Source organism: Lithobates pipiens, unplaced genomic scaffold (assembly GCF_037356315.1).
Source record: "Lithobates pipiens isolate NorthernLeopardFrog02 unplaced genomic scaffold, aLitPip1_a1.2 Scaffold_18, whole genome shotgun sequence".
In the NCBI taxonomy this organism is placed as follows: Eukaryota; Metazoa; Chordata; class Amphibia; order Anura; family Ranidae; genus Lithobates; species Lithobates pipiens.
The window spans coordinates 98,275,942-98,300,096 of NW_027507758.1; the positions used below are offsets into that span (position 1 = coordinate 98,275,942).

The 24,155-nt window shown below is 42.4% G+C and overlaps 1 protein-coding gene across 2 annotated transcripts in view; it reads right to left on the bottom strand.

Moving 5' to 3' along the window:
• Positions 1-24,155, bottom strand: part of APLF (aprataxin and PNKP like factor) — a 401,298-nt gene that overhangs the window by 162,269 nt on the left and 214,874 nt on the right. For both annotated transcript variants that reach the window (XM_077485939.1, XM_077485938.1), the window contains exon 7: positions 13,427-13,725. In XM_077485939.1, the coding sequence (XP_077342065.1) occupies positions 13,427-13,725 (299 nt within the window). The remainder of the gene's footprint in view (positions 1-13,426; positions 13,726-24,155) is intronic.

Here is a 24,155-nt window from a genome sequence, read left to right on the forward strand (position 1 = left end):
TTCCAGGAGACTATCTTAATTTTCCCCTCCTGCATTTACAGGGTAAACAGATAAAAAAGGAGAAAAAATGGAGAGAAAGAGAGAAAAAACAAGGCGGGAAGTGTTTCTGAAAAAGACAAAAACTAAGATCCACTCATACCCCAGTTCCTTCCATCTCCCCCCTACCCTCTTTATTAAATCATACAAAACTTCCAAAACCTTAATCCCCAATAAGGTAACAAATTGACTAACCATCACCGCTATTTCATATATTATATATCTACTAATGTGAGTTATGCTGTATAATTGTTTATTACAATTTTTTCCTGTGTAACCAATAAATTTTCCTTGTTTTTTACCTCCCCATATTTTGTGTCTTTTCTTTATTTGAGTTATCTCCTGAACCCCATTCATTAGTGCAAATACGTTTTTTTTTTCCCCAACCTCCCCCATATTTTTCCCTCCCCTCCCATCCAGCCTCCCTCCTCCCCCCCCCCCCCACCTACCCAGGTGTTACCCAAGGGGCTTCTTAGTGACCTTATTCCACTATTTTTACACCATATATACCACATACACCTTCTCCACTCCTTCTCACCGTGTATTACCTCCCCCCCCCCAAACAGAAAAAAAATATATATATATAATAATATCCCTATTATAATTGAGATAATTAATATGGTTTTCTTTATATTATATTTTTTATTATTTTTGGATACTATTATCTATGTATCTAAATACTGTAACTGATCTGTTATTTAGTCATAATTTCTGTCATTTGTCTTGATAAAAATGTAAACTTTAATAAAAACTATTGATTAGAAATCAGCCCTACAACTAAATCAAGGAAGATTATCACATCCTGCTGTATTTGGGTGACACAGCTGGCTTCTTGCAGACTCTGATGGTTACTATTAATAAATTTAGTGAATTCTCCAGTTTTAGACCCACTAGGAACACCCCTACCTGCTTGTGCTAGTCAAATTGCGGTAGTCAATTCCTTTAATTACTATGGGGTGGTGTTTTCCCCTGAACCCTCAAAATATCTCCAATTGAACCCTGCCCCCTGGGCTGGGTAGGCAAAGATTAAAAGGCCTAAGTTGGTGTAAGCTTCCCCTGTTAGTAGTAGGGCGAGTTAATTTAATAAAGATGATCTGGGCCCCGCAGCTCCTGTATATTTTCCATAATTCCCCTATGAGGATCTCTAATAAGTGGTTTAAAAGCATAGAATCCCAATTTCGAGATCTTATATGGAAAAAGAAAAAGGCCAGCTTACCTAATTTACAGTATAGTAAGGACAGAAGGGGTTTGGCAGTCCTGCATCAAATAATGTATTTTATCTCACCCCAAATGCAACAGTTTACAGGCTGGGGACAGTGTGACACGTCGGACCCTATAGCTACATTAATAAACATGTCTAACCATGTCCTGCCTGCTAGTTCCCACTTGGAGATGGATGTACCAAGCCCACCCGCCCCCCCCTCCCCTACTGCAGCTCTTCTTCAAAAAGTTTGGAAGGCCACCAAAGAGGCACTGCATATTGCTGACCCTCTGGTTTTTACTCCCTAATTTTCCTGAACTTTGCAAGTTGAAAGGATTCTCATCCTGGCAACAAAAGGGTATTTGGTTGTTTTATCAGGTTTTTAGTGGTACTACTCTAAAGACATACGATCGCTTATGCACTGAATTCTTATTATCCCCTAAGCATTTCTGTCAATATCTTCAATTTAGATATACACTGTAAGCCCAACAATGAACAATTAGACCCCTTTCACACTGAGGCGCTTTGCAGGCCTCCTTTCACTCCAATGTGAAAACCTGAGTGCTTGATGGCAGGACGCTCAAAAAAGTCCTGCAAGCAGCATCTTTGAGGTGCTGAAGGAGTGGTGTATACACCACCCCTAAAGCGCACCTGCCCATTGAAATCAGTGGGCGGCGCCGCCAAAGAGCTGGCAAAGCTACAGTGGTGCTTTTAACCCTTTTTCAGTCATTAGCGGGGGGGGTTAAAAGTACCCCAATATTGTCCGAAAAGCGCCGCAAAGACGACAGTAAGGCCGCGTACACACGGGCGGATTGTCTGCCCAACTAAGTTCGTCAGACAATCCGACAGACAGTCCGTTCAACTTTTGAATGAACGGACTTGACCACACACGATGAGCAGACAGTCCGCCGAAAGCTTGCGCGATGACGTGTACGGCACATACGACGGGACTAGAAATTCGACGTCCAATACACTGCAATGCAACCTTCGGCGTGTAAATCCTTTCTGAGCATGCGCCATACTTAGTCCGTCCAACTTGCCTACACACGAGCGGACTGTCCGCTGAAACCAAGTTTGGACGGACAAAATTACGGAAATTCCGAAAGACTTAGTCCGTCAGACTGTCCGCTGAAAAAGTCCGCTGAAGCCCACACACGAGCGGATTGTCCGCTGAAACACGGTTCAGCGGACTAAGTTGGGCAGACAATCCGCCCGTGTGTACGCGGGCTAAAGCTCCATTAAAAAAATGGTGCCACTTTACCACCAGTGACTGGCACTGTTCAGTGTGAAAGTGCCCTTAATGTAACAGTCTCTAGCTCAGCCTTGGTGACGAAGGTCCACCTACAATCTAGAACCCGTAAAGATTTGATTTCCTGTATATATTTAGAGTTGCTGTCCTCCAAGACCATGCCCGGTTGAAATGCAGGGCTCTCTGGGTGTCGCATATGGTGATCAGTGGGATATGGCTTTAGAATCGATTCCTGTTACCTCCCTATCGGTCTGCTACAAGCTCTAGCAGATATTTATTCTCCATAGAGCTTATCGAACGCCCACCAATTTGTTTTATTGGGGCAGGAGAGATACTCCACTGTGTCCCAAATGTAATGTACAGTACGATAGGGGCGAAACAAACAAGTTGAGTATGTCAAATCTTTTCTGCTCAGGGAACATTTGGCTTACCGTCACCGAAGTACAATACAGAAATGTAATCTTATGTGGCAGCATTGGCTTGATTCTTCCAGCCTCGCTCTGTCACAGCTAGTAATGGACAGACTGCTACCGTACAAATGTAAGTTGGTATGGCTTCACAGTTAAGGGGCCAGAAGTGCTTTACCCACTTAAGATGTCAGCTATGTTACTATCGATCTGAGTTCATAGGATGTTAATCTATGAAAATCAGAAAGAAATAGCATTGTGCATAGCTTATTGAGTTATAAACTCAAGTTGCTTTGTTTTTGTTTACACTTGTTTACCTTGAACATTCTTTGCGTAAGATTGATCACTGTTTTCTACATGCATATTATGTATGATTACTAATGATCACTATGCGTTTGTATTGTTTGAAAGCTTTTTTAAATTAATAAAAAAGAGTTTGGATTAAAAAAAAACAAATAACAAAACAAGGAAGATTAGAAGTACCAATGCAATCAAGTCATTTATAAATATAAAATTATCATTTATGCAGGAAATTATGCCTATTCTTAAAATAAATATCTTACGTTATGTTAGAGGGTCAGGGAAAAAAATGTATCACAAAAAGGGCTGATACAGTTTATGAATACATAAATTTACATCTACACAGAATCTGACATATTTATTTTATGTTTTTTATCTTTAGCTTGGGGGTGCTAAAATTATGATTCAATTTATCTTCACACATTCTTCATTACAGAAGTTAAAGATGTTTTCTACAATCTATCTTTTTTGTTCTAGTTAAAATATCAATATTTCAATTTCTGCAGGATACAGGTGTTCATCCTCCGGCTCTCTTCAATGATGCACCTTATGATGATGCATCTTGTGTTTAATATTTCTTTGCTTAGCAACAAAATGAGCCTGGAAAAAAGTTCTATTGCCAGCTAAGAATGATTAGCGACTTCAATATCATTTGGTCATACTTCACTAGCACTTAAATAGAACAATTTTAAGGTAATGAGATAGAAATACAGTCATATAAAAAGTTAAAGATCCACTAATGGTTTGTAAATACTCTACTAAACATACAGCTGATTTTCTGCTGATTTTTGTCTTCAGATTTACCAAAACCATGTAGTGGCGGGGCCTGGCATATTGCATACAAATTGAAACTCCTAAGGTTTGACCTCATATTATATGGTTTTGGTAAATTCTGAAGGAAAAAAATCTGCAGAAAATCTGATAGAGTGTATGGGGCTTTACAGTGGAGTTGTTTAGATTAAAGCATATTCATGTGTTAGAATGGCCCAGTCAAAGTCCAGACCTGAATCCAATTGAGAATATGTGGCAAGCTTTGAAAAGTGCTAATCACAGAAGCTCTCCATCCAATCTGATAGAGCAAAGAAGAATAGGCAAAAATTTCACTCTTAAGATGTGCAAAGCTGGTAGAGACATCCCCTAAATGACTTGCAGCTGTAATTGCGGCGAAAGGTGGTTCTATAAAGTATTGACTCGAAGGGGCTGAATACAAATGCATACACCTCACTTACACCTCACTTGTCAGATATTTATTTGTAAAAAAAAATTGGAAACCATTTATCATTTTCCTTCCACTTCACAATTACGTGCCAATTTGTGTTGGTCTATCACATAAAATCCCAATAAAATACATTTACGTTTTTGGTTGTAACATGACAAAATATGGAACGTTTCAAGGGGTATGAATACTTTTTCAAGGCACTGTAAGTATGGCATGTTTGCAATTTAAAAAAAAAGTCTGCTTTTAATATAATTTTAATGGATATAAAATAATTTAAAGATTAATTCCAGTTATGGCAGTTTTAACACAATTACACTGGTCCAGCTTGGACCAATTTAAGTATTTACGCCATACCTGAAAATTACTGTAGTGCTACTCAACTCTACTCTAGTAATCTCCACTAACTTCCGTGCTCTGTGCACCAGTCAGGGAACCCCTTGCATTTTCTCAATAAAAGCAAAGTGTTCTCTGATTGGATGAGGTGGAGAAGCAGGCGGGTGATGTAATGATCTCCACCTCGTCCAATCACAGCACAACTTTGCATTCCGTGAGAAAATAAAAGTGTTCTCTGAATAGCACCTGTGCAAGGCAGATGACCTCCTGAGTTCAGTATGCAGCACAGGACCCGGAAGCTGGTGGAGAGAACTGTATAGTAGTGGGGCCTTCAACAGTAACTTCCAGCTTTCAGAGGGATCCCACAGCTATGACACATACTTACTTACATTGGTCCTAGCTTAACCAATGTTACTATGTAAAAATTGCCATACCTGGAATTCAGCTTTAACAAACTCCTCTGCACTATACGGAAAAATAAACATGAATGTTCTTACCCTACAAGTATGAACATCACGGTGTACTACACACACTCATAGCTCTTGTTTCAAGGGAACTGTTGGCTTTTTTGCCACAGAATACTCAACCCAAACTGAATCAATTCTATTGCTTAATACTTCTAACTAGGACAGGATAAAATATGATAATTTGACCCATCTTTATCCCTTTATACTAAGTTTGCACCAATACCAGTTTTTTATTGGCGAGTATGACCCTTTGAGGTGCGATTTGCATCAATACAAAAAAAAATTTGCACAAATTGCACTGCAAAGAATTGCATGCGATTTGAACAGGAATACAGTGCAATTCCTGTTTGAATCACATGTGAGTTTTCCCCATTGTAACTGTGTGTGTGTATATATATAATCTGCCGATGGTAGCAAATCTGGACCACTGGAGGTGCTCACAGGGCCGGTGGAGAAGTTCCGAGACCCTGTGGGTATAAGGCAGAAGTGATATTAGATTGGGGGCAGACCGCCTCTACATCTCTTCTCCTCCAGCCCTGAGAGCAACTCCAGCGGGTTGTGCATGCAGGCTCTATGTACTGTGAGTTCTAAAAAAAAAAAAAGAACACTTCTGGTTCCGGCGCCGTATGAGGTAGCTGCGCCTCACCACAGCTCCCACGGCAGGACCCTATCTTACGGCCTGTAAAACCAGCCCCTCATCCCCATCCGCCATCTCCGGGTGCCCCTCTCACCCCCTGGCAGCAGATAGACCGGTTTGTGGAAAAAAACGGCGTCCATTCGTACGCGGCCGCATCGGCTCCACCGGTGAAGCCGCAAATTGAGGCCCCAGCTTTGGCCTACTCCCACGCCGCGGCAGAAGCACAGGCGGCCGACATGGAGGTGAGTGGACACCCCTCACAGCACACCACCACCTCCTCCGCCATCCCAGCCCAGGGGACAGCTCCACCATACACCCTGCCAGCCTCACCAGGGGACAGCACCACCATCACCCCCCTGGGAAAGAAGGCCACACTCACCGCATTGCACATGCTGTGGCAGCCCTCCTCTCCCCCATGATCGCCGCCTTGGTGGAAAAGGCGGTCAATGCGGGTATGAAACAGATTAAAGCCCAACTTACTGAGCATACTACTAGATCGAATGACGTGGAACATCACTTGTCTGAGGTAGAAGATGAACTTTACCAAGAGCAGGACACAGAACTGTCGCAGGACAAAACTAACCAATACATTATCCAAAAATTGGTAGATCTGGAAAATAGATCCAGATGGAGCAATTTGCTCTTTGTAGGCATCCCTGAATCGCTTTCCTCCGCAGCTCTGTCAGAATTTTGCTCCAAACGCATCCCGGAGGCCATGGGCCTTACAGGCCTGTTCACAGTAGAACGCGTGCACCTTTTTTAATGCCGAACGCAAATCGCCCCGTCCCATCATTGCTAAGTATCTTAACTATGCTGACAAATCTCTCATCCTGCAGAAGTTCCGCCAATTCCCATCTCTCCAAATAGACGGGGTGAAAATCCTCATTTTTGCAGATTACTCGATTGAAGTCTCTAAGAAGAGAAAAGCTTTCCAAGCGATCTGCTTTGAACTTTTCAAGCAACAAATAAAATTCACCCTGACTTTTCCGGCAATCCTCCACCTCAAATCTCCCAAAGGGGACCAACTGTCTTTCCAGGACCACATGGAAGCAGAATCCTTCATCCGTTCCCTTCGGGCAGATACACTCCCTCATATGCTTTCCAAGTCTGCTTCTAGCCTCCGCTTTCTGGAACAGAGAAGTTCTCGCAAAGACTCTCCCAAACGCTTCCGGCCTTCTGCTCCAGACCATCGTAACCACAACTCCCTGCGTTGAAGATCTTCACACAGCCACTGGACTTCCTCTCCGCCATCAGAGGTCATATGGCTTGTTTCTGTCGCCCCGGTTGACTGTGATGTTCTGCCCTACATATGTGGTCTCTTCTGTGGTCACCCAGAGTCCTCCTCTGGGCACTGACCCCTGAATAGACCCCCAGAGCTTATTCCCTCATTTGTTATACTTCATTTGTTTGTTTGTTTTTATTTCATATGCTCTCTAGTGTTTTATACTCAAGCTCGTTGCTTCTCTGTTAGCTCAGCGTTGTTACCATGCCACGCTGCACACCTTTTTGTCTATATTTTGTTATCCATCATGGTCCCGCTGTGTAACTTATCTGGCTCCTTACCCCAGTTCCACTCCAGGTGCCCCTCACGCCTCACTTATTTTAATGGGGGGCTCAGGCACTCTACTGTTTTTCTCTTTTCATGCAGGGTCCTGCATGGGGATCCACCTTGCACAGTGGACTCATGCGGAAAAAAGTGAAGTTCACTCTGATGGTTACTTTAGTTATTTGGTTTGTTTTGCATTGTTTTTTCTCCCCTTCACTCCTTCCCTTCCCCCCGGCCTCCCTCTCCAAACCATCAAACACCCTCCACTCAAGGGCTCAACGTATAGTCGCCCGTGCTCTCCCTGAGCCTAAACTGTGCCTCTTAAGTCTTACATATGCTCCTACAGCTGCAGGTCCTTCTTATGTGCCCCCTCCTCTCCATAGTGTCTTAAGGTAATCTCATGGAATATGAAGGGTCTCCGTTCTCCTAACAAGAGAATGAAGACTCTTTGCCATCTCAAAAGGCTAAAAGCCAACATAGGCCTGCTACAGGAGACTCATCTTCCAGCTTCTGACTTTAATTGTATGCAGAAACTCTGGGTAGGTACGGTCCTGGGTGTGGAATCAGTTGGACGTAAAGCTGGTGTCCTTCTCCTGATCCACAAAAACCTCCCATGTACTGTTCTATCCACACACACAGATGACCAAGGGCAGTTTATCTCATCCAGGGTCAAAATAGGCTCCAAAGAACTAGTGATTTCTAACATATACGCCCAAAACAGTCCAACAAACACATTTTACTGCCAACTTTCCTCCTGGCTCCTTAATGCCTCCCACTTACCCCACTTAGTTGGGGGAGATTTCAATGACCTCATGCATTTACCAGACGATAGGTCCTCACCAAATCACTTCACACCGGATCCTACTACATCTGGTCCAACCCTATTTGTCTCCACCATGGACTCCCTCCATCTCACCGACATCTGCCGTTTAACACATCCGGTAGACAGGAAATTCACCTTCTACTCCAACCCCCATAAGATCCTCACCAGGATCGACTACGTCTTTGGGTCCGATAACCTTATCCCTCTAGTTTCAGATTCAGAAGTTGGTGACATTGCCATCTCCGATCATGCCTCAATAACCCTCACTCTGGACAAGTTAGACCTTCCCCCCCATCCCAATCTCTGGCGCTTCCCCTCCTTCCTCCATAATAATGCTGATTTCCACAAAAACATGGAATGCTCATGGGCAGAGTTTTCCTTAGCTAATGCTCCGCATGCAGGTGACCCAAACCTTCTCTGTGATGCTGGCAAAGCATACTTGAGGGGTCCGATTATATCGTATGCCCCTTCTTTCAAAAGAAATGCCTTTTCGAAATTTAAATTGGCTATCATGAGGCTTCATCATGTAAAACATACTCTCGCCACTTCGGCTTCCCCAGCCGACAGGGACAAATGGTCAGCGGCTAAAACCGCTTTTGCTACCTGGGCTGACACCCTGGAACTCACCCAAAAAAAAAATCACACCTAGATGAAACTCTACATAAATTTGGTAATAAGGCCGGTAAACTCCTCTCCAGGCTCTGCAAGGGCATGACCCGTCCAACGCACATCACCTCACTGCAGGATAACACAGGAACCATTCATTCCACCCCTCTGCACATAAATAAAACCATGCTGGAATATTATACGGCATTTTACGCTATTCCCCACAACCCTATTGATAATAAATTAGCCCATGCCTTCCTTGAAAAAATTTATCTACCGACTATTTCCCACCCAATTGGACTCCCTGAATGCCCCTATTACTATCAATGAAATAGAACGGACCATCCATACTCTCCACCCTTCTAAAGCACCTGGTCCGAATGGATTCACAAGCAAATTCTATAAAACTCTCCCTAATATCACGGTACCCATACTTCACTTGGTTTACTCAGATATCTGGGCGGGTGGCCCCTATCTCCCGATGGGCAACCAGGCTGTCATTAAACTACCTTCTAAAAAGGGCAAAGACCCACTAGAAACGGGTTCATACAGACCCATTTCACTGCTCAACCTGGATGTTAAAATCCTGTCGAAGATAGTGGCCTCCAGGCTAGCTGTCATCGTCCCTGACCTCATACACCCGGCCCAATCTGGCTTTGTGAAAGGGAGCACAGCCACCCTCAACATTCGCAAGGTTCTCTTGGCCCTCGAACGAGTTAAGCAGGATCCCAAGGGAGACTATGCCATCATCACCCTAGATGCAGAAAAAAGCCTTCGATAAGTTTCGACTGGCTATCACTCACACTTTCTAAAATGGGATTCTCAGGCCCTTCCTGTCACCTCAATAACTCTAGTTATACAGCGCCCTCAGCTAGGCTTGTCGCAGCGGGTCTCCTCTCAGGTGATTTCCGCCTCCATAAAGGGACCAGACAGAGTTGCCCTCTTCCCCCCTGCTGTTCAACATAGCATTGGAACCCCTCACTAGATATTTAGCTCAGACAGCCCCCTTGCGTGGCATCAAACTAGGCAGTGCAGTACTGCGCAGCTCGCTATTCGCTGACGATGTCCTCATCTTCATGGCCAACCCCCCTCACAACATCTTGAACATTAAGAGTACCTTTGACGACTTTAAGCTTTGGTCGGGCTTACGTATTAATTACTCCAAGAGTAAAATTCTTCCCATTGGTACACACTCCCCACCCTCCTGGACTCAACGCTCCCTTTCTAAAGTGGCCTCCTCCCACATCACCTATCTAGGAATAAAGATTGGGAAACGACCCTCCTCTATTTATCACCTCAATTACCCTACCCTCTTTACTAAACTTTTTCAGGAACTGTCTAACTGGATGGATCTCCCCCTCTCGCTCCTGGGAAGGTGCCACCTTGTCAAAATGATTAGCTTCGCCAGACTGCTTTACCCTTTGCAAACCATTCCTTTGTTCTTAAAACATAAAGATGTCAAATCTCTCAACTCCAAAATGTTGCATTTTCTCTGGAGCGGCAAAAGACCTTGGATAGCCTTCAAGAAATTACACCTTCCCAGGAGTGAAGGGGTTATCAGTCTACCACATATTAGATTGTATAACCTAGCATGTCTGTTAACCACCTCAATACCAGGCACTTAAACACCTTCCTGCCCAGACCAATTTTGAGCTTTCAGCGCTGTCGCAATTTGAATGACAATTGCGCGGTCATGCTGCACTGTATCCAAATGAAATTTTTATGACTTTTTCCCCCACAAATAGAGCTTTCTTTTGGTGGTATTTGATCACCTCTACGGTTTTTATTTTTTGCTAAACAAATTAAAAAAAAGACTGAAAATTTTGAAAAAAATATGTTTTTTTGTTTCAGTTTCAAAACTTTGTAAATAAGTAAATTTTCTCCTTCACTGATGGGCACTGATGGGGCTGCAATGACGGGCACTGATAAGGCGGCACTGATGAGGAGGCGCCAATGAAGTGGCACTGATGAGGTGGCATTGATGGGCACTAATATGTGGCACTGATAGGTGGCACTGATGGGCACTGATAGGTGGCACTGATGGGCGACATAGATGGACACTGATAGGTGGCACAAATTGGCACTGATAGCTGGCACAGATTGGCATGGATAGGCAGCATGAATGGGCATGGATAGGTGGCACAGATGGGCATGGATAGGCGGCACAGATGGGCATGGATGGGCACTGATAGTTGGCATGGATGGGCACTGATAGGAGGCACGGATGGGCACTGATAGGCGGCATTGTACTGTATTGTTTTGTACTGATGGATGCCAATCAGTGCTAAAATAATAATGCATGCCAATCAGTGATACCCATTGTGGGCACTGATTTGCATCCATTGTGGGCACTGATTGGCATCCCTGGAAGGCCTAGGGTGGCATACCTGGTGCTGGGCAACCCTGTTGGTGTTCCTGGTGGTCCAGTGTTGGCATCCTCGGGACTGACACCCCGCAACAACGATCGACGCGATGCGCGCCCCCGGGGGTGCACAGCGGCTCAAAATCCTGAGGACGTCATATGGCGCCCAGTCAGGATTTTGAAACCACTTTGCAGCCGTCATTCGCCTATAGGGCAGGCGGCAAGTGGTTAAGGACCAGTTTAGACTGGATAGCCCATTCATCTCATTACTCCAACTACGTCCTAGAATCTGAAATGGCCCACCCCTACTCATTGGTGACCCTTCTGCACTACAGATGGAAAGCTGTCCCCCCCCCCCCCCATATCAGCATGATCTTCTTTTACGGGACACAGCCCTAGCTTGGAGAGAAAACAGGAAGACCCTCAAGTTCCCTCCGTTCATCTCCCCCCATTTACCAATCCAAGGGAACCCTAGCTTTCTTCCCGGTCTTCATTGCAAAGCCTTCTCGGTCTGGCAGAAACAAAGTCTATCCAATTTCTCCTCATTGTGCGAAGGGTACACTGGAAAACCACTTCCTTTTTCCACCTTGTCAACGTTATTCTCTCTACCTCCCTCTCATGTATTTCATTACAACCAATGCATCAGCTTCCTTTCTAACACCTGCAAAGAGGACTCTCTGAGATTTAAAACCAGCTTCTCTGAACTTTTACTGCAAAATGGTCACTACAAAATTTTGGACATCTACAAACCTCTCTTGCGTGAATCTTCCTCGTTTATGTCCACTTTATCCATGGATAACTGGGCTGCGGATTGCCCGGATCCCAATCTCACGGACAAAATCCTGTGGGGTCTGCAGAAGGTTCTCCGATTAACACCCAACAAAATTTGGAGAGAAATTCAACTCAAAATCGCCCACGGGGCTTATATCCCCTTCCTCCCCCCCAAATCCAATAAGGATGGAGCCTCTTTCCCTCTATGTAAGGTCCCCAATCCTCCTCTCTCTCATCGTTTTAGTCCTGCTCCTTCATATCTTCGTTTTGGGACCAAGTCATATCCTTCGTCTTCAAGACCACTTTGCTGAAACTGCCCTACTCCTCATTTTTGGTTATTGGGACCCTCTACTGCTGCCCTGGTCTCTGTCTCCTGCTGTTTCCACCTCCTCCGGGACCACCACACGCCCTTTATCCAAAGACTGGATTTTGATATGCCTGCTTATCGCTCGAAGACTCATTCTTAGGCACTGGATCTCTCCTCAAGGCCCGTCTATCATTCAACTCAAAAAGGACTGCCTTAACCTTTTGTATAAAGAACGGTTTCTCACAGACTTCAAAGAACCCACATCTAGAGCTCATTTCCTCTACAGATGGCAATCCTTCATCTCTTCTGCCCTTTCAACAGCTGATCAAGCAGCTCTGGACCAACTTTCCTTCTCCTACAGTGAGCCCATCTCAAAGGATCTGTGAAAGGCACTGGTAATTCCTTGACACTCCTTCCTTACTGGAAATATCATGGCTGTTCGCCCTCGGGATCCACCACATTTTGGAACTTATAGCCCGTCACCATTCCCCTCCCGTCCTTCCCCAGCTGATCCTGTTATGACCCCTCATCTGTTCCCGTTTTAACAACAGGGGCTCATAGACAGATCCATCCAGTATCCTCCTTTTTGATTTATATTACTACTAGTATTTATCTAGGATGAACTTTTCTAACCTCACTTAGTGTGATTTCATGTTTTTACAATGCTTTATACAACCTCATGATGTTAGTCTTTTAGCATCCAGGTTTATCTATTGTTTTGTTCTCCTTGATTTATGCAACTCCCTAAATCTCTGACTATGTGGAGTATTGTTCAAAATTGACTGACGATTATCTGTACAATTGCCTTTTTGTTTCCCCCAAAAAACGTAAAAAATAAAAAAAAATTAACTGCCCACTACATTGCGCTTTAATCCCTATTACACACACACACACACACACACACACACACACACACACACACACGAGTGGTGGGAGAAATTGCATTGGGACTCCAGAAGGAACCACACCACATTCCTGTTCAAAAGGGATGCGATTCTTTGCAGTGCGATTTGCGCCCATTAATTTTCTATTGACGCAAAAATGGTTTCGGTTTATGGAGCATTTGGGAGTACTGATACTTGTGTAAATGCTTGGTATATCGGCACCAATACCGATGCATCCCTGCTTTATACATATAGTATTTAACAGACAGTTTACATACCTGTAGCAGCGTTCAGCATACATACAAGACATTCTACTCTTCGAAGCTTGCTGTGCAGCCTGTAGTGATCTGCCATTTTGGCTTATTCCATTATTCCCTTCTGGAGAATCTGAAGTTTGACATGGTTTAGTAGCTGAACTTCCAGCTGGGCTTCCGCTTGATTCCAGTCTGGGTGATGGACAAGGAGAGTGGTCACGACTTTTAACCTCCATTTCTTCTTCATTTTCTATTACAGGCTCAGCTAAGCTTTCATGTTTTACTCTTGCTGGGACAGCTTCAGTGGATGTTCCAGGCAAATCCTTGAAAAACATAATAATAAGACCAGTATAAGGATGCAGTCTAAAAAGTGAAATATGCTAGCACTTTCAGGTCAGCTAAAACTGGTATTTTTAATTTTAGACCCCTTTCACACTGAGGCGCTTTTCAGGCGCTTTCACACTGAAAAGAGTCTGAAAAGCTCACAAAAAACGATTTCAATTAAAATCAATGAATGATTTCACACTAGGGCAGTGCGCTGGCAGGGCGGTGAAAAAACGCCCCTCTACATTGAAATGAATGGAAAGCTCTTCAAAAGCACATGAAAAGCTATTCAAAAGCCCTTTCGTTCGATTTAGGACTACCACCTTGTATCAATAGGTGACTCTTAGGCCACTTTCACACTGAGGCGCTTCTAAACTGCCAGTAAAAACACTGAGCGCTTTTGAAGAGCTTTTCAGGTGCTTTTGAAGAGCTTTCCATTAATTTCTATGGAGAGGGGAGTTTTGCACCGCCCTGTCAGCACACTGCCCCAGTTTGAAAGCATTCATTGATTTTAATGGAAATAAGTTTTCGTGAGCTTTTTAGGTTCTGTTTTTAGCATGAAAGCGTCTGAAAAGCGACTCAGTGTGAACGTGGTCTTAGACATCTCTGACTAAGTTTCCAGGTCACTTGCTTTGAAGTTTCTGGAGAGTCATTCTCCCGGTTGGGGAGACTTACATTTATGGAAGAAAAAAATTCAATTTCTATTGCAAGAGGAATGAGCCCTCTTAGCAGCATGGGGAATCAGAGCTATGAAGTTGAATCAGAGCAATGCATCAGTGGAGTCATCGAGATACAAGTCATTATGATTCACATCTTAAGTTTATAACGATGCCTATTATAGGAGTTTCAGATGAGGATGCTGGAAACAGATTTAAACAGCTTTTGGTACTAAAGGCAAAACAAACAATGACATATGTGGTGCATCTTTTATTAGCATTAACAAAGCAGTCTTTGGGTAGTGTTAGGTGGACTAGTAAATTGACATTTTTAATTTTTTGACTTTACACAAGTAACAAATGAATGCCTAACTTCTTCTAACAGTTTTTAAGCAGTTACAAAAACATTTGTTTTTAGTTTTAACCAAACGAATACAAGTGGACCATTGTAAGAACACCAGTTAGTGGTAACCGGCTAAACCAAAGAAAGTTCTCAGCTCAACTCACCAGCCAGTCTGCAACCAGCTGCATTATTCTAACAGTTTGCATTAAAAATGGGTTTAGTTAGTACACATTTTCAAATACAGGCATTAGCTGCATAGCGGCTCCAAGGCACCCCAGTATTATCCGCTGTCCTAAATCTTGAAACTTTGTGGGAGCCGTCATAGTGGAAGCACATGCATTCTAATAAATAGATAGAAGGCAGGTGAGCCTGGAGGTAGCCCACACCTTCTTAAAGGCACAGGGGCACACTGGACACCCAGCACATAGCACAATGGCAGAAAAGGTGTCCAGTGTGTCCCCTCACCAATATTACATCAGTAACAAACAACTAGACACTGCGCCCATCTATAACTGCCATTCACAGCAAGGAGCACATGAAAGGGCATTGAATGCAAAACAAAACTCCCAGCTCAACTCACCAGACAATCTACAACCAACCAAATTATTCTGTCTAAAAGTTTGCATTAAAAACAGGGATTTAGTTTAAGGCTTCATGTATATGGGACGTTTCTATAACCTCTCCTGAACGATTTAACTTGACAGATAGCAACCCATGTTTAAAACATCGATTTTGTCGGGTTACACGCAAGCGTGACTAAACGCGGCAAAAAAAAAAAAAGTTACTGCGTTTAGCCAAGTTTAGAAGCGTTTGGCACTTGAAATGCCTCTAAACTCAGCTTCTAAAACCATTTTTTTGCATTCCAAAAAAAGCCTCTAAACACTGCCTAGAAACGACTGTAAACGGCCCTGTGTACATGTACTTATAAGATAACATAGCGGAGAGTTCAGGAGCAGTTGAAACGCACGTTTAGCATCAGTGGTGTACATGAGGCCTTAGGGGTAATTAAGTCCCTGTTTTTAACGCAAACTGTTAGACATGACAGGCAACTTGCTGTGAAGGCCAGGTATAGGTGGGGGCAGTGGCTAATTGCTTGCTCCTTGCGCTTTGCCCTGAATAGGCAAAGCACAGGTTTGCTTTAGAAAGGCTCCGATGACACTGCAGATTAAAGTTGGCTGCAGAGATTTTCATGCAGGTAGAAAACAAAATGCTGTACACGGCTGTAGGAAAGGCAAAAATTGGAGCGGATATGCGCATAGCATTTACGTAAAAAATATGTAATAATTAAAGCTGAATACCTGTCACAACAAAGACTACTTGCTACTGGGTAACAAACATATAAATGCTTTAGACTGCAGGGTCAGCAAGCCAAGCCGCCTGGATTCATATCCCGAGAGTCAATGAAAGGACCTGCAATCTAGAAACACTTTTATTTGTGGCTGAGATAATAGCTTTTTCTGTGCTTCCATATTTTTAGCTTCTAGTTTACATTCACAGTATGATACCTAGCTGGATGTAAAGCCACATTTATGAGATCTGCCACAGGGAGAATGTCAAACAGAAAAAGAAAACTAAAAGGCAGTATGCAGAATGAACAGGAATGCGGTTCAAGGAAACCAGACAGTTATTTATTAAAAAGAACATAAAATCTATTTCTCACCAGGCACGAGGGCAATGTAATTCAAAGTAAAGGTGGAAATCAAGAAGGAATCTATAATATACACATTTGCATTTACTCAAGGCTCCTTTCTGTAAAACATCAATAAGGTGTTGGTGTTTAATCCCTTCACGTTGGAAGGTAAAACAAATCTTAAAGTGGTTCTAAAGTCTTAAGGTTTTTCACCTTCATGCATTCATGCATTCCTGCATGAAGGTGAAAAAACCTTCTGTGTGTAGCTACCCTCCCCTGCCTAATATTTACCTAAACCCGATCCGATCCAGCGATGTGCATGAGAGCAGTGGCTCCCTCCTCACTGGGCAGATTGAGAGGCTTCCGCTGCAGTCAATCAAATGCTGTGACACGAGAACGAGGGGTGGGGCCAAGTTCTGCTGTCTGCAACAATGGATGCAGCAGCTGGATTCGGGAGCGCACAAGTGACCCATGGAGTGCAGCTTTCCGTAGGGGTACCCACTGAAAAGAAGGGGCATGGAGCTCCAGCGGGGGACCCCAGAAGAAGAGGTTAGGGGCTGCTCTGTGCAAAAGCATTGCACAGAGCAGGTAAGTATAATATGTTTGTTATTTTAACCACTTCCCGACCGGCGCACGCAGATGTACGTCGGCAGAATGGCACGGACAGGCAAATGGGCCTGTATGTCCCTTTAAATTTGCCGCTGTGCCATCACGTGCGCGCCGGTCGGGATCTCTGTGAGTGTGATCGCGGGTCCCGCAGACTCGATCGCCGTGGGGATTGTCTCACGGAGAGGATGAACGGGGAGATGCTAATGTAAACAAGCATCTCCCCGTTCTACCTAATGACAGTGTCAATGATCTATGCTCCCTGTTATCGGGAGCAGAGCTCAGTGACGTGCCACACACAGCCACGCCCCCCCCCACAGTTAGAAACAAGCCCCAGGACACAATTAACCCCTTCACTGCCAGTATCATTTACACAGGAATCAGTGCATTTGTTTAGCACTGATTGCTGTATAATAGGACAATGGTCTCAAAAATGTGTCAAAAATGTCCGATGTGTCCGCCATGTCGCAGTCACGATAAAAATCGCTGATCGCTGCCATTACTAGTAAAAAACAAAAATTATTAATAAAAATGCCATAAATCTATCCTTTTTTGTAAACGCTATAACTTTTGCGCAAACCAAATCAATAAACGCTTATTGCAATATTTTACCAAAAATATGTAGAATACGTATTGGCCTAAACTGAGGAAAAAAAAATGTTTTTTTAGATGTTTTTAGGGATATTTATTATAGCAAAATGTAAAACATAATGCCTTTTTTTTCAAAATGTATGCTCTTTTTGTTTATAGCGCAAATAATAAAAACTGCAGGGGTGATCAAATACCACAAAAAGAAAGCTCTATTTGTGGGGAAAAAAGGACGTCAATTTTGTTTGGAAGCCACATCGCAGGACCGCGCAATTGTCAGTTAAAGCGATGCAGTGCCGAATCGCAAAAAGTGGTCTGGTCTTTGGCCAGCAAAATGGTCCAGGGCTTAAGTGGTTAATTTAAAAAACTGAAGGATTAACCACTTGCCAACCAGCTCTCGTACATTTACTGCGGCAGGTTGGCAGTCCCCAGTGATCGGGAACAGTTATCTCTGTCATGTCCCAGTGAGCCCATCAACCCCACAGTTAGAACACACCCAGTGAACACATTTAACCCCTTGAAAAAATGTTTTCTTTTTTTTTTTTTCAAAATTGTCGCTCTGTTTGTTTATAGTGAAGAAAAAAAAACACAGAGGTGATCAAATACCACCAAAAGAAAGCTCTATTTGTGTGGAAAAAAAGGACGTCAATTTTGTTTGGATACAACAAAACATCGCCCCCGCGCAATTTTCAGTTTATGGGATGCAGTGCCACATCACAAAAAATAGCCTGGTCATTAGGGCAAATCCTTCCGGTCCTTAAGTGGTTAATATCACTTTAATGCCTGAACCCAGTTTTGCGACTTTGGTGTTAGTAAAACTGTATATATCATTGCAACTATTTAATGTATCCAGTTGAATTATACCGTCAAATTGGACTTTCATTTAGTAAATGGTAATGGATAACCCCTTAATTTTTTATGAAATCAAAGACAAATGTAGCTGTAAATTTCTCGCTAGTATCATAACCTACCACTAAAGAACAACCAATTCTCCTACTCTTTAAGATATTACGTATGTCTGTTATTTGCACCCACAATAGGGCCCAGAAACAATGTGCATTTCACATTTTATTTTTATCCCACATAACTCGCACACCATTTTTTCTTTTTTACAATCTTCTTCTCCTCTAGCAAGCAGAAAAAACATATATTGTACCCTTTTCTCCATTCAAGAGGAGAAACATCACAGGAGTGAGCTATACAGTAACTGACCACTGTGATAAGAAATCATAGGCTATGACAAGTATCTTGTGTTCGGGAACTGGTCCTCCCAGTTTCCGATTGTTAATAAAGAACCCGGAGCTGTTGGAGACTGAATGGTTTCTTTGCTGGGAGCGTACTACCAGAACAAATACAGAAGCACATATATGCGGTCCCACAGAAGAAGACCCACTTCTGCGAGGCCACATACCTTGTATATGCGAACACTCGGTGGGAAGGGGTTGAAGTGAAACTCCACAGAAAAAAAACCCAATCCTGTGCAGTTGTGTAAAATGCAAGGATATAATGTATATCTAAACAAAAAGAACAAATACATTACACTTTATTAGTCCTTAGGCCCCATTCACACCTGAGCGTTTTGTAGCTTGAAGCCTGAAGCTACAAAACGCCAGAGGGGAAAAAATCCATTATTCTCAATGGAGATGATTCACATCTCCACTCCATGTCACCTGAAGCCGAATGCCTGAAGCTCAAACAAGTTCTGGACCCTTTTTTGTTACTTTTTTGTTGCTAATCGGGCTGATTTGGGCGTTTTTGGAGCGTTTGTATTCCCATAGAAACTAATGGAAACGCTTGATTCAAGCGTCTAGCGCGACATCGAGTGTTTCTACAGGCATGTTGTCACTTTTATCTGCTCAAGTGAAATAGATTTTAGATGTGGTGGCTGCATTCATTTTATTTTTTTATTTTTATCTTTCTTTCATTTATTTTCACCTAGTGATCCTTCCACACTTTCTGTCCTAGAGTGATGTGTAAAGCCAGTTTTATTTAGTAAAGATAATACAATTTACTGGCTTTTCTTTACAGGTTGCAAGGATAAGTGTAAATGTGTGATTCATAGTAAAATTGCTGTTATTCTTCATTAAGAATTACTGTATTTATTGGCGTATAACACGCACCTTTTCCCCTGAAAATTGGGTGCAAATAGTGTGTACGTGTTATACGCCGATACTGCAATTTGGGCTGCCTGGGAGGGAACAGGGAGGGGGCGGGACGAGCGCCGTCAGATTACATACCGCGAGAATCTCCTGTTTACTCAGCGGCCTCTGTAATAGGACATCCCGTCTCCTGGGCCGGAATTGGAACAGTGTTCTGTCTATCGTAGAAGCCGCCGGTCCAGGAGGCAGGACTTTGTATTAAAGAGGCCACAGAATAAACAGGAGATTCTCGCTGTATGTAATATGATGGCGCTCATTCCACCCCCCTTCCCTGTCCCCTACAAGGCAGTAGTAATCTGAGGTGAGGCTGCAGATGGGCATTGATCAGGCTGCATTCATGGTAATGATGAGGCTGCATATGGGCATTAATCAAGCTGCATTGATGGGCAATTGTGAGGCTGCAGATGGCATTGATCAGGCTGCAGATGGGCAATAGTGAGATTGAATTGATGGTCACCGACCCTTATTTTGCTTCAAAGTTATTTATTTAAAATGTAAGTTTTTCTTCCTGAAACTTCCCTCCTAAAATTAAGGTGTGTGTTATACGCCTGTGCGTGTTATATGCCGATAAATACAGCAATGGCTATTTTTCTGTTAGCTCTGACCTTACCACATGTGTCATCCCATTCCTTTCTGTTTTCAACAATGTTGTGTAAAAAAATTTTAGCTAGTCAACCTACAATAAGATAGGTATATACATTATATTGGTGTAAAACAAAGACTAAAGCCTAGTAAACACTATTAGTTTTTTTTTTTGTTTTTGTTTAAGCCAGTGGGCTGAAGGAAAAAAACAAAACTGAAGAGCTTGGGAGAAGCCGGTGTACTAATTATCTGATGGTAGTACAGCGATCTCCCCCGCTAAACTATTGTGTTCTGACAAGAGGACGGCCCTCCGCCAGAATACACTGGTCAGCAGACCTTTTTCAGGCATGTCCCTTCGACAAAAGCAGACCGAACTGCAGACTCCCTGTTGGTGTGCAGCCTTCCTTTCCTTCTCATTGATCATTAGTGGCGAGCCATGGCTTGCACCCAGCACATCCGGATTGTAGTGATTGCTAACCTGGAGCTGCGTTCCTTTCTTTGAACCAGCCGATGCCGCCCGATATTCGGCCCGTGGGTACGGCCCTTAAGTTTAGCTCACCCAGGGCAGACGAAAGAGTGACTGGGAAAAAGAGGACTGTCACTTACAGGAATTTCAATTGAAATTACAGGCTCCCCTGGACTTAAATTATGCTATATTTACCTATTTTATCATTTGCAATATATGTTTAAACCAAGCCAAGTAAAATCCTTTTATTATTATACTAATTTTGAGCTGTTTGAATTATTGCATCATATCCACATATCTGAAAGATCAAAGGATAAATTCACTTTTGTAAAAAAAAAAAATGCATGTGTTTTTTTGGTTAAAAAAAGTGCATTTATTATTTCTTTATTTGAAGCATGTAAAGCATTGCACTCACGATCAGCAGATCAGGGCACAATCTCAAGTTCCTGCAGACTTGCAGTGTACCCGTCTACCCAAATGATTGGAAGCCTCAATGAACTATCTAAAGCCCTCTTCAGCGTGGTAGTTCACTGAGAACTACAAGCCATAAGCCGCAATGGCTGCCGATAGTTGTAGTTCCCCCAAATACAGACAAGTAAAGTTTTTGTAAAGTTATGACAGCAGGTGCAGGGAGAACATCCTTGGCCCACTGTTGCAATGATGGGGGTTGGGGGGAAAGTTGGCGTGCTGGGACTTGTGCATCAGTAACATGTTAGGAAAGGTGAACTTATCCTTTAAACATGGGAACCTGGAAGCAATAAAGTTTAACCCTTTCATATGGCATGATACAAGTCAATGAAGCAATATGGTTATGTAGCTCTGTGATAGCTGTACAAAATAAGTATTGAGCTAAATGGATCCATACAATGAAGCACTCATGAAAATGCTTGACTGATGTAATTTCAAAATAAAAGTAGGTTAAAGCCAGAGGCATAAATGGAGCCAGGGACCTGGGGCCCATGCCCCAATCAGCAAAGCCCATACCTAATCACGTTGTGAGAGTCTTTAGCACCAGAGTCGCTTCAAATTAAAAAAAATAATTACAACCGTTTCTCTCCTCTCCCTGTGACGTCACTGGGTAAATCTCCAAACACTACCACTGTCACAAGTGAGGAGGAGACTGGGTCAGATGCTCCTCTTTACCCAGAGGCTCTTGGCATATTCGTTACTACTGTGGGCTAAATGAAGCTGTGTGAAAGTAAAGAAACTATATGCTGCTGGCAATAAAGAAAACATACTGATTTGCCCTGCATGGGCGAAGCACAGATTTGCTTTAAGGTCTGAATTTCCAATAACTGACCATGTATCTGTCAATAGGGGAAGATAAGAAGGACTTTTCAAACTAGTGCAACTGGGCACTTATCATTCCTATTTTTGGTGCAATTTGCATGTGATTTGACATGTCAAATCACATGCCAAATGGGTGGCAAATGCCGGCACTGGCACCATCCAAACCGGTGCGATCCCGCATTTGTGGTGCCACATGGATTTCCAAAAGTAGTTTCTGTACTACTTTTGGCAATTTTGGGGTGCGATTTCCATTGACATTTGTGCAGAAACTCACACAGATGTGTCTGAAATCGGAACTGACATGCGGGAATTAAAAATTGTGCTAGTTCAGCTGAATTTGCACAATTTCATTCCCGCAGTCAGTGTGAACCAAGGCTCAATGGAGAGTTTGGTGGGAGACTTTCCCTGATCCTGCTCCACAGCCATGCATTCATGTGCACAAAACATTCCTAGGGAAAATGTATTGATATTTATTTATATTTATGCTTATATATATATTTATATTTATTATATTTATATTTATATTATATTTATTTATATTTTTTATTTATTTATATTTTTAATTTATTTATATTTTATTTATTTTTTTTTTTATTTAGATTTTTAATTTATATTTATATTATATATGCAAAATACTATTATATATTGCAAAATACTAACCCAGCATGCAGATTTTTCTATTTATTTATTTTTTACTCAAGAATACCTGTATACCATGTACAGGCACACTGTAAACAATGGGCTGCATTTTAGATCAGTAAAAAAAAACAAAAAAAAAAACACTGTACTGAGCTTTTTCAAGCTGCAGTGTGCAAGAGGCCTTATACTTGCTTAAACTTTATTGCTCTGTATTCAATGCTGTATTACTTATCTTTACTCAGTTGTGCGCAATGTCCCATAGACAACCATGATTCTCATTTCAAACCAGTAAAATCTTAGCATTTTTTTACTCCCGTGTGCAACAGGTCTAAGCATGTTTACATGAGTTATGCCGCGTACACACAAGCGGAATGACCGACGGAAGAAGTCAGACGGAAGCTTTTCATTGTATATTTTGATCAAGTGTATGCCTTATCTGACTTTTTTTTCCTGAAAAATTCTGACGGACCTAGAAATAGAACATGTTCTAAATATTTCTGACGGAACCAATTCCTATCGGGAAAACCGCTCATCTGTATGCTGTTCCGACGGACCAAAAACACATTCTCTAAAGCAAGTAGGAGACAGAAGCTATTGGCTACTGGCTATTGAATTTCCTTTTTCTAGTCCCTTTTTCTAGTCCTTCAGAGTTTATTCCAATGAGAAAATCAGGCGTGTGTACAGGGCATTACAGATCTAACAAACACATATCATCACAGAAATAAACACAGTGATTATATAACAATAATGTTTTATCTCAATACACATTCCACTCTTAATAATAGAAGCATCACTTTGTTTTTCTTTATCTGAGTTTTGCTGTGCCTGATGGACATATGAATGTTCAATAAAAATCCACAGTGCAGGAGAAATTATATTAGATATTAAAAGGAAAGTTCACACACATTCCTGTAAGGCTGTATAGGTTAATAATGGCTGCAGGGTTAAGTTTATCAAGATAGTAACAGCAGAATGAAAATATTAGCCTTTTCCTAGAACGAGCTGCAATATGTATATAGAATTCATAGTACATCATGTAGCACTGTCGGGCTCAGGAACCATCAGGAATAAACCTAATGTGAAAACCTAATCAATTGTGCTCTTTCATTCTAGCAAATAGAAGCAGAAAGCAGAAGAATAAAAACAAATAAAAGAAACAGATGACAAAAAAAGAATGTAAAGAAACACAAACAAAAGAAAAGAAGGAAAGAACTAGAGATTATATAAATAAGTTTATGTATCAACATCATCTTTCCTAGATACAAAGTATGCAAATTAGATATGGGAGATAGGGAGCTTCCTGATGATGCCGACTGGCGAAACATGTTGAGGTGGAGTCCATGATCATGAATTTCAGTTTCCTATGAGGTCACGCCATTTCTGGTAATTGGAGAGCACACTGATTCTGGTAAGAGAGGAGTGGTGGTGCCTCCTCTTGCACACCATACACAGGCAGATTTTATTGCTACC